This window comes from Acanthisitta chloris, unplaced genomic scaffold, assembly GCF_000695815.1.
Source record: "Acanthisitta chloris isolate BGI_N310 unplaced genomic scaffold, ASM69581v1 scaffold34642, whole genome shotgun sequence".
NCBI classification, from domain to species: Eukaryota; Metazoa; Chordata; class Aves; order Passeriformes; family Acanthisittidae; genus Acanthisitta; species Acanthisitta chloris.
Window position 1 is genome coordinate 5,294 of NW_008660446.1, and position 11,437 is coordinate 16,730.

Sequence of the window (11,437 nt, forward strand, 5' to 3'; positions counted from 1 at the left end):
CCAGAGGAAATAAATTAATGATTCATTCAGTATAGATACTCACGCAAGATCTCTTGAACAGTAACAGGTTCTTTTATTATTGCTGCTCCACTCTCACCAGCCAAGTTTATAGCCTTTATACGGAAATGAAGTTTGTCCCCTGTGACCAGATCTTTAATCAGTGCAGATGTGCGCTCAGTTAGGCCAGGAAGTGCAGGAATCCATTCTGTAGCTGCAAGTGCAGTATTGGCATATTGTAATAATATGTTATTTTTCCAAACTGATGCCTTGTTTGCAAGCAAAAGTAAATTGGGGTTAGGGTAGAATGAATTTAAGTTGAAACACACACCTAAAAGAGAATAAGTTGGAAAAAGAACTCTGGGTCTAGAACATGTCTTTACATATAGAGTTAAGGAATCTCTACACTTTGTTATTCAAAGTAGCTGAGTGTAAGGAAATCATCTTTGGGTAGTTCATTAGGCATTTTGTGTTATAGAGCTTAGAGCTGTGGGACTTCTCAACATTTATTTTCATTGCAAGGGAAGGGGAAGAATTTGGGAAGTATTTTTATCAAGAAAGTGAAGCCTTGATTTAATATTTTTTCTTGAAATAAGCTTATCTCCTGTGGCTGTCCAAACAGATTGCTGAGAGTGATGTGTGCTGAAAACAATAATAGAGCCACATAACTGCTGGAATTTATTATTAACTTCTCAATTGACACTGTAGAACAGAATTCTTAGTGCTTCCTTAGTTGTTCTGTGACAATGATATAGTGATTCTGGTAATCCCATCATCATGTCTTGTTAAAGATTATAGATTATTTCTGGATAAATTATACCCTGTAAATCCCATAGTTTAGATTATATGGCAGTCGAGCCTATTGTCAGGGAAAAATTCTTTATCAAAGTGAGTATAAATTTGTTGTTTGACTCTTATGGCATAAATGTCATCACAGTACTTTGAGTGTTGTAGATATGGTGGTGTTATGATCTTTATTATCAGCAAAAATATTAAATGAGTAACAGTTACTTTAAAGCTTGACTAATGTTGTCAGTCATGTTATATTGGTTTTAAGGAATTTGCCATTTGTGAATGATACGAAAGTATAGCAGTGAATATCAAACAGCAAGGATATTTTTGTATTACTTTTCTGTATTGAAGTTTATGGTAATTCTGAAGGTGACATTATGGCTGATGTGACTTTCCTGATTTTGCAGTCATGTCGTGGTAAGTCTGGTGATGATTAGACATGGATTAGAGTTCTGGATATGGTTCATGCTGCATATGGTGATGTTATTAGCTTATTGCAGTGAAGTTATTGCAATCATAGTATTTTTTCAATGTTCAGTTGCTGCTGCCTAGTACTTAAGCTTACTTACATCCATCTTTGCAGTATTCCACAATATAACCGTCTAGTCCTCCGGCTCCAATCCGCTCTGGGGGCCTCCACTTCAAGGCAACAGTACTGTCAGAAACATCTTCCACTGTAAAGTGGGTTGGTTCACTTGGAGGAGCTGTAAGGAAAAATGTAGAAGTAGATTCTGAGAAACAGCAATATAACTACGGAATCCAAAGGCTGTACAAGGAGTGATTACAGATGATTTATACCACTGTCTGTTTTAATAAAATAAACCTAGCTGAGGCTCAGCTGTAAAGAGCAACACCTAATGCTTCATTTCATAGAAGCACAGCATAAGATTCCGGTAATAGGAAGGGGAACAAGAGGTTAAGATAATGGTTCCTATTCATAGATACTCCCTTATGAGAAAAGCCAGTGAAAAAAGACGACTTGTGGGAGAGAGTTATAATGTCATTAGAAGACTGCAGAAAAGTTTAGAAATAAGAATACATACAATTTGTATTCTGTACTTATACCTTAATCGTAACTGGACAAAATTCACATAGTTGGAGGACCAAATTCATCAGTGGATAAATTTGACTTCACTCATTTTCCCTAACAGAGGAAAAAATGACCAAAACTTATGGCTACATGTTTACATAAACACTAGTTCTGATTTGCGCTTTTGTAACAGAGACATACCTGAGAAAGTATTTTGAGGCAGAAGTATTTTCATTTAATTTAGCTATAGCTTTTTCATAGCTCTTTAGAACAGGTGTGTCATGGTTCTTTCTAAACCCATAGTTCAGAAAGACCACTAGCTAAATTCAGTCTTCTTCAGCTTTACTCTTGTCTAAAATTAAAAAATAGTCAGGAAGAGCCCTTACTGAAGAATCAGAAGTACACAAATGCTACTGTGCAATAATTGATCCCAAAAAGCAAGCATAAAGATGACTTTTTCAAAATAACATTGAGAGTGCTGTACTGTGAAATTTAGTATACATGGCATGAGAGCAATCACATTAAAGAAAAGTATGTTTGGCATTATCTGTGTATATGCATCATAAACTGAACATCTTTTGACTATACATAACAGATTTTATGAAGAAAGTTAAATACAGGTTCATGAAGTGGAGCTCATTGAAACTAATCTTAGTTCCTAATGTTATCGTATTAAAAAAATATATATATCACCCAGTTTCATTTCTGTAACTGTCTAAAAATTTTCATATTCACATAGCAGCAAGGACAGCACACAGGAGGCAAATGCAGTTGGGAGCATACACAGCCATACAGTACATGATCAAAACCCCAAACCTCTTCTCTGAAGCAGTAAGTGTGAACTTTATCCTTAATCAAGTAAAACTCTGCCTATCCCATGAAAACTTTGGACCTTTTTTTTCAGCAGCTCCACTTGATGGTTCTTGTTTGACCTCTTTTGTTGCAGACCAGTTGTTGTGTGTTTGAAATCCAGAATTAAGAGACCCTTTTTGCAGTTCAGCCTTTCCATCTGACTCCTTTGCTGCATCATCTGCTTTTACAGTATCTCCTTGAGCAGGCTGTCCCCCTTCGCTGATCTTTGTAGATTTAGCAACTCTAGTCATTTTAATCTCCAGCTACTTATATTTTTGAGCGTCTTCTCCCTACAGGTATTAGCAGGCAGGTTTCCTGAGGACTCTTTTAGTTTGCTCCTTGTTCAGGGACTGCAGGAGACACCGCACTGCTCTGTTGGAGAGGATTATTTATAGAAAATCATTCCTCAAATATTTTCTTAATCAGCTATCGTTTTAGCTGTGGAGAGGGCTGGGATTAAGGGAGTACTGGGTGGGATATTGTGATATTTGCATCCATAAGGGAATGGGAGAAGCTGACAGAGACGGGGAAATTTCTGTCAATTAGTTCTCCTCCTTTCCAGATCCAGGATGACACTCACACTTCTAATTATAACAACTAAAAATTCATCAGCGATTTCATGAAACTGGAACCTCTGTGCTCTTCAGGAAGAGGAATGAGAGAGAGAGAAGAGGAAGATTACAAAGGAAAAGGTTGATTAAATATAGAATATAGAGATGGTTGATAGCCTCTTTCCTAACACATGCTTTTTAGCTATAAGAGAAGAGGTGAAAATTGTCCTGTCTTGGTTTTGTCCTAGCAATAACACGAAGTGTGGCAAAACTCACCAATTGGCATGAAGGGCTGTGAGGCAGGGCTTGGCCGGGACATGCCAATAGAATTCACAGCATAAACCCGCATCTCATAAACTACTCCTTCAATCATTCGCTTGGCTTCATAGGTTAGCTCTTTCAAAAGGTCAAAATTCAGTCTCATCCATCGATAGCTCTTCTTCTTCTTTCTTTCTAAAATATACCCTGTTATGATGTAAAAGATAGCTGTCATGAAGTGAAAGAACTGCAATTTGTTATCTCACATGCAGGAAAAAAGAAAATCCCTTTAAGTGAAAGAGAAGTTGCCTTGAAATATAAGATGAGGTATGGAGTTTAAAAATTAATTTCTTTCTCATATTCTGCTGCAATTCACTAATCCTGACTAACAGCATAGATCCCAAAGCAAAAAATTAGTTGGAAGAACAGTTTGACATTTCGTTTTTTTAACAAGTGTTCTATCAAAGAACTGCTGCTAGAAGTGTTTTTTGCTGTGGAGGAATTGCACAGTGCTTCCCAGACTGCATGGCCACTCACTGTTCTTCAGTTCTTCAAAGTGAACCTGTATGATAACAGAGAACCAAGAGAACTGGCTGCACTGCAGAACAACTCTGTAGTACAGTTTACACATAGTCTGTATGCCCAGAATCCAGGTCTCAGTACCTCTCCCTTGTGCCCTCAACATCCACACTCCCACAGTTTTTCAGAATGACTAAATCAGGCTGGATTACAAATTTGAAAGCTAAACTTCTCAGTTCCCCAAACTGGGAATAGAATCTGTGATTCCTGATGCTTAATATGAAGGATGGTTGTATAACACATTGGAAACGTGTACGATATTTTCCAGTTGACCTGCTAAAAAGAACTTAGCAACAGTTTCTTTCCATCTAGCTATATTAAATTGCTGCTGCTTCTCTGTGTTGTGGGTAGTGTGCCTGGATGTGATCCATGTCAACTTCTTTTAAACAGACTTTGTTTTGAAAGCTATTCATCTTGTAACTCCCAAATGAATAATCAGGGAATACACTGAATAGTCATTTGCACATACGATGTATCTGTGTGTATTGTACATGTCTGTTTCTACCCATGGACTACAGAGGATTGTACAGATGTCTGTAACAGGGTCAGCTACAGAAGTGTAAGTCTATAGCAAGGACTTACAAATTGAGCTGTGTAAGTGAATGATTCAATCCCTGCTGCTCACCAAAGTCACGGCTGTCAAACTTGCAAACGTCCCTTTGGCATACCTGGGAAATATGATTCACAGTAAGGGTGTCTAAAGGGAGATGGAGAGCAATAGGCACGTTTGTGGACATGGTATAGGCACAGACACCAGCAGCCTTTCTGGTCTGTGTTGAAGGGCAGGAGCATGGGAGTCTCTACAATGTTTTGGAAAATGAGTCGTGGAAGCACCTTTAAGCTGACAGGTTGTATCATCACTTCTAATCCCTAAAGTTACTCCTGGTGTGCTTGTCTGCAGTAGTTTTTAAACAGAGTTTAATGCTGTAAACAAAGAATCTGTGATTCCTGATTTTTCCTCTTTACCAGGAGTCTGTGAGACTGAGAGAAGTTTCATCAACTCAGTTTCTGGTTTTCTACCATTTTAGATATGCAGTGCTTCCTGTCAGAACAGAGACACTTCTTCACTGGGGCATAGCAGAATTGCAATTTAAAAAGGCAAAAAAGAAAAGAGGCAGAAAGGAGTTAAAATTACAATACTGGTAGTATTGGTGACCTTTGGTAAAATGGATTATTTCCCCAAATGCACAGAATGTGTGAATGATAAAGATGCTCTTTTAGTAATATAAAAAGTACACAAACCCCCATGAATAGTTTGCATAACAGTGAATATGGGATGTGAATTTCTTTTCTATATCTGTTGGGTATAGCTAATGAAGACTGTATCAGACTGCCTACAGTGCCATGTGTGAAAATATGAAGACAGGCAAGAATGAATTTGTCTTTTTTTCCTCTGCCTTTTTAACTTGCTCTTAAGGCTCTGCTTGGATGGCTAGTGCTGCATCTTGGCTTTTCCTCTCCCACCACTGCAGACTTTTTTTCCTAGCTGTGTTAGTAGTGTGATCTTGTAGCTAACTGAAGAAAGAGCCTCAGGTAGTGCAAAGGGTTGTTAGCAGAGCACTAACAAAATCATTCTTTTGACAGAGAAAATAAACCAAAGAACTTCCCAAAATGTGTGCCCTGAAAGCTCTGCAGAACAAAATTGTGAGCTTTGCATAGTCAATGAGGTGAGGATTGACTGAGGTAATGGGACAGCTATTATTTTATAGGCACATAATAGTTTAAGTGGTTAACTTTTTGTGTGCTTCCTGTCCAAACCGATGAAACTGCAAAAGACTGGTCCAGCAGTACCTTGTATATTCTTGCATAGATAAACTCTGTTGTAAATGAGATTAATCTCATGAAAATGAATGAAGTTCAAACATCCAAAAGCAAACACAAACTCCTCTCTTTCCAGATACTGTGCAGGGGATTAAAATAATTTTTAAATATTTCTAGCCCTGGCACCCACATGGGAATCTATATAGCTCTCAAGGTTTGTTGTGTTTTGGTTTTGTTTTTTAAAGAAACTCAGACTCCAGAGATCTTTATTAAACAAATTCCTAGACATGGACTCCAGACAAATCTTTCCCCTAATATTGGTCAAGACTCTGCGTTGTTTTCTTCTGACGATCACAGAAAGTTTTATCCAAACCCCACTGTGCTCTGTGTAGAGCTTAAAATGGCGTCAGTGACATTCTTGATCACGTCTGCTCATTTCCTGCATCACATGCTAACTTTGTACTCTAGTTTTTAGGGCAGATTTTGAGTTCATGAAAACGATTGAAAAGTGTTTTATGACTCGTGGTTTTATATGAAATAGAATTATGACACAGTTTTCTACCAAAAACATGTATTGCATGAGTGCCTGAAATTGCAGGTGTCTGGAGTCAGTAACTGAGGTGGCCATGGACCTGTTTTGATATTTCTAGGTAAGTACAAAGGCCTGTGTACTGAGCTAAAATTTCAGTCTTGAATGAGAATATTTAGCTTTAACTAGTTTTGATATCACCCTTTGTACGCTGGTACCTTATTCACCGAATACCTCCCTGACTGCGATTGCATGGGTAGGGGGCACTGTCTCCCCAGAATTGGAGGGCCAGAACCTAGGCCTGTTTGAACACATACCAGAGCGCCTAGTGCCTGAGGGTCAGCCTTCCTAGAGTGAGTAAACACAGGGAATTCTTCTGCGCATTTTAAAGGAGCGGCAAAAAAATGTAGGCCTTCATATTTTAGGATTTCTTACCAAGCACCGGTTGCCCACCATCGTATTTGGGGGGTTGCCACTGCACAGTGCAGTAATCTTCTCCAATGTTGCTGATCATGGGAGCTTCCGGAGGGTCAGGAACATCTGAGGAGAGCGTGAAAGTGAATGAGAGTTGTCAGTGTTTCGATTTCTTTATGCAAGTAAATGAAATATTTTTCTTTAACATTTTTCTGTATGGTATTGATACAACTTTGTAAGACAGCGACAGCAGGGACAACCAACAATGTATTTTCTTAGTCTAAAGTGAATCCGGCTCTTTGCTGTTTCTGTATTAGGTTGGTTTCCTTTAAATACCACTGGTTAGTCAGCTCCCTTTTTCTTTCCAGACAGGATAAATTTACTACAAAAAAGTAAGGTACTGAGGTAATTATGCTCTGTAAGATGAGGCTTGCTCCAGGGCTTCCTATTTTCTCTAGAACATACTTTAGAAAATACAATAACTGCACGTCACATATTTTGTTACTTTGGAGATATTCACAGTAAAGGTCCTGATTAAATATTTATAAAAGGTGAAAGGAGAAAGTATTCACCAAGCAATTCTACATTTTAGTACTGTAGCTGAAAGTAATTTTCTTTAATCATTACTAATTTGTTTATAACCTGGCCTTTTGTTATGTGTGCCAGGGTATCAGCAAATTAAGTATTATTAAAAAAACCCTGCAAAAATTGCTGACTCAAAATCATATTTCCCCCAGCTCTTCTGTGACTTGTTGAAGAGTCTGTGAATCTGTTTATCTTATATTGGATACATTATGCCTCTTTATCCCATTAACCATTTACTGCTTATAGAATAAGGTAATCTTTGCTTACAAACATAAATCACAGCAAAGTGACTAGAAGCTTTTAATTTCTCAGACAAGAATTATGGAATGTCATCTGTAAAATGATAGGATCACCTGAAACAGGCAACACATGGATTCCTACTGGGAGCTGTTCTCTTGATGTTTCACATGGAAAGCAACTACCTCTGAAAAAATGCCAAATTTTGTGATTGATAGTATTTTTGTAGTTATGATCCTTTTCTAGTTTTTTTTAAACCTAAGGTCAGAACGTGGTTCAGTTTTAGGGGAGGGTGAGTTTCAGTGAACTCAAGATGCTTTCATACTCTTTTCTTTCCTTCACTTACCAATAACTTTGACTGTGATATCAGCCTTATCTTCTCCCACTGGATTCTTAAGTATAACTCTGTATACTCCCTCATCCTCCTTTTCGGCTCCTTCAATGATGAAGACACAATGATCTTCATGCATCTCCACACGAACTCTGCCTTCAGATTCAAACAGAAGCTGTGGGTATTGAAGTTAACAAATAAAATCGTTGTAAGTGGTGCCAGGGACAAGCTGATGAGTCTGTGTGTAAGCTGGTGAAAATCTTCAAATCATTGAATATTATAAAAATTCTTGAAAAGCTATAAAGTTTTTCAGGAGCTATTTGTATGTAGAAGAAAGAAAATATAGACTGAGTGGCTCACATAAGATTTGGGAAAATTGGTTCTGAAAGCCTGCAGGTTGTTGCGATTTACACTAGTTGCACAAATCCAGCTACATTTTAAAGAAGTTAGTAAGTACTTCCACAAATTCCTACTTAGGAGAGCTGCTGGTATCCGTGCAAAGAGTTGGATGGATAACAGTTGGGTACTGTGCAAATTAAAGGAAGTTTTCATATTCAAATCCAAATGTTGAGCAAACATCCTTGATAAACAATATCTACATTTGACATTGGATAACACAAATTTTAACAATTTTTCCCTAAAATATTTACCATGTTTCTTGTAACTGTTAATGACATCAGTGTGATTTCTGACACTTGAGAATGCCATATGGAGAAACTTTCTCCTCTTCCTTGAGGTCTAAACATAATGACCACAACTTTGTTGTACACATATAACACACTCCTTTCTTCTCTATGTGTCTGTCTATCTAAGAACTTAGAACAGGAACAGTTACACAGCATATGTGTCTGAATAATGTCTAGTACAGCAGAATCCTAACCCTGAGAGTGGTTGCTGTATAATAAATGTAAAATATTTTTGACTCTGTCAAAAGAAAAGTTATGTCAAAAGTGAAAGGTGATGGAAAATGAGTCCTCTTTCTCTGTTTTATATACACGCAGTCCACTTTCTTGACCCATTGTCCTCTTTACCTATGTCCAAGATTTTGTCCTAGTTTGTTTTTTCCCTTAGATATTATTGAGTCTTACAAGTTAGTGGGGGGAAATAAAAAAGATAAACATTCACAAATAAATTAAAAAGAGTTTTCAAATAATTGCTTTGCTTCCTTGTAGTCCAGCCACCAAGTGATGATGATTAGAAAGATTTACTCAATCAGCATCTTACTCTAAAATTGCTCACCAGGTCCCCTGTGCCCAGTCATGTTTGGTAATTACCCTTGTGAGGCAGAATGTTGGGCCTGATGTGCTATTTGCTTCATCAGTTTAACCTGACTTTAATTTTATTTCCTTCTGAGCATGAGCTTTTATCTGGAAAACACTAAGCACATTTGTGTGTCTGCATAAATAATAAGGAACTTACCCTATTATCAGCATTTAAATCACTGCTGTTTTCTGAGGGAGTCATGGAATCATCACTGTTTCGAACTAGGTCATTTTGCTAGATAAGCAAAGAAACCACAGAAAGTTAGCTAAGTCTGAGCAGAGCAGTAAAGCTGTTTCTGCAAGACAGAGAGTCCATAGATTTGTTAGGGAGGTTGAATATGGAGGTGTGAGAGAAGCGAAGAGCAACCTGAGGCCACTAGCAGAGCTGGGAAGGAAATCAACCGATATGAAAAGTAAAAAGCAGAAACAGAAAAAGATATGTCACATTGCTTTGAATTAAGGGAAAGGTAAGTCAGCAAACCCAAATTTACATCTTAACAAAGAGAGAGGCAAGACATTCCTGCAGCAGTAACTGGTTATGAATCTGTCCTCTGGTACTAGTTACTCATCTCCTGTAACTACAAAAATAAGAATTACCTCTCTCTGTAACAACGGGATTGTAAATTGGTGTAAATGTCATAACACTTAGAAATACAGTCAGGTCTGTAACACAGAAGGCAAACATTGTCTTCTGAATCTGTGCTACTGTTCATTTAGGATTTCATTAGTAAGTATATGTTGCACATCCTTCAAATCAAGACTGACTTCTTTTATTCCTGTGTTGAGACCTCACACCTTGGGAATAGCACTGTATAGGAGTTGTCTGATACCCAGTCATCAGAGAAACATCTGTGTGGAAGATTCCATTTCTTGGCTTTTTTTGTTGTTTGTTTCCATACTAATTCTGCATTGCAGAAAAAGAAGTCCTAAATGTTATTAAATATGCTAACCTGAACAAAGAATGCAGCAGAACCACGAAGGAATGAGATTCGGGGAATTAACATAATTGGAAATACTATTTTTTCTATCTCTACGCATATGGAAGTGTAATGATGCTGTAGAATACTATGCAAAGTATTTCTGTTTTGTGCCAGTTGTAGCTTGAGAGCACACAGTTGGTGAGGGGTAGGGATAGCTTGAGATAGCCAGAAAGGAAGCTCATTTAACATTTTGTGTCTGGCTTCTAAATTCTCTCTGATGAATTTGCTTCGATAAGCAAATGTTCTCTGTTTTCATTATAACAAATACAGTTTTATGCCAGTAGTCTGCTAAGATGACATTCTCTTCACAGACTGCAGAATTCTTGAGAAAGATTGAAAAAAGAAGCTGCCATCTCCAGAACATGTCCATCCTATCAGCTGAAGGTGATGGGGATGACTCATCATTGATTCATTTCTCTCTGAGGTAGGAAGAGAATAAATGTCAATGGTATCCTACTGTCATATACTCAGTCCCTTCTTTTGGATGAAAAAACAGGGAACAGTTCAGAAAAATAGCAGTTCAGGGTGAATCACAAAACCAGCTAAATCCCAAACAGCTGCAGTGCAGTTATGTAATATTTTTTGAGGTTTAAAAACAAAATTGAAAGGAGGAGGAAAATGCTTGTAACTAAGAACTATAAATCGAAGTAAGATTTGAGAAAAAAAATGCATTTCCTGTTGTGACTTTCTTGCCTCAGACATTGTGTCAGGTTATGCATTACCTTGTTTATTTTCTGCCAGATAACAGTGGGAGTTGGATCTCCTGATACAGGAACATCCAGTCTCAGCTTGTTCCCGGCCACCACAACAATGGTGTTAGGAGATTGGCCCAGACAGTCAAGGTGGATTTTGGGGGGTTCTATAACAAAGGCAGATAAAATTAGTCTTAAATATCATTTCAGTATTCAATATGAAAAAATATTAATATTAATACATTAAAAAATGAAGAAAGTGCTGCTTCCTTTGCTATTGAAAATATGCTTTCTTGCATAAAAATAGTGACTTGTTCTTACCTTCTCTTGGTACAAAATCAATCTTAACCTCTGGGGGAAAAGAAAGGGGGGTGGGGGAGAAGAAGTAGATCAGAAAATGGAATTTACATAGCATCTGCACCCACAAAGTCATCTTAAAACTGTTCATCATTAAAACCTCATAAGGCATGTACATAAGAAGATCTATGCAATAAACTGGAAAACAGGGTCTGTAAAACAGCATGATAATGATGACACAAATAACAGGGAAAAGCAATGTGCCAATATTGAGGTATCAGGAAAGGGAT

General features: G+C 37.6%; 1 protein-coding gene across 1 annotated transcript in view; it reads right to left on the reverse strand.

The window, feature by feature from the left end:
* The window catches only part of MYBPC3 (myosin binding protein C, cardiac), a gene marked incomplete at its 3' end in the record, with an annotated part of 41,224 nt that overhangs the window by 1,343 nt on the left and 28,444 nt on the right, over positions 1-11,437 (reverse strand). The window contains exons 20-27 of the mRNA XM_009069815.1: positions 11,172-11,201; positions 10,881-11,017; positions 9,336-9,413; positions 7,932-8,091; positions 6,785-6,889; positions 3,499-3,687; positions 1,359-1,493; positions 44-211 (exon numbers count right to left, since the gene is read on the reverse strand). Of these exons, the coding sequence (XP_009068063.1) occupies positions 44-211; positions 1,359-1,493; positions 3,499-3,687; positions 6,785-6,889; positions 7,932-8,091; positions 9,336-9,413; positions 10,881-11,017; positions 11,172-11,201 (1,002 nt within the window). The remainder of the gene's footprint in view (positions 1-43; positions 212-1,358; positions 1,494-3,498; positions 3,688-6,784; positions 6,890-7,931; positions 8,092-9,335; positions 9,414-10,880; positions 11,018-11,171; positions 11,202-11,437) is intronic.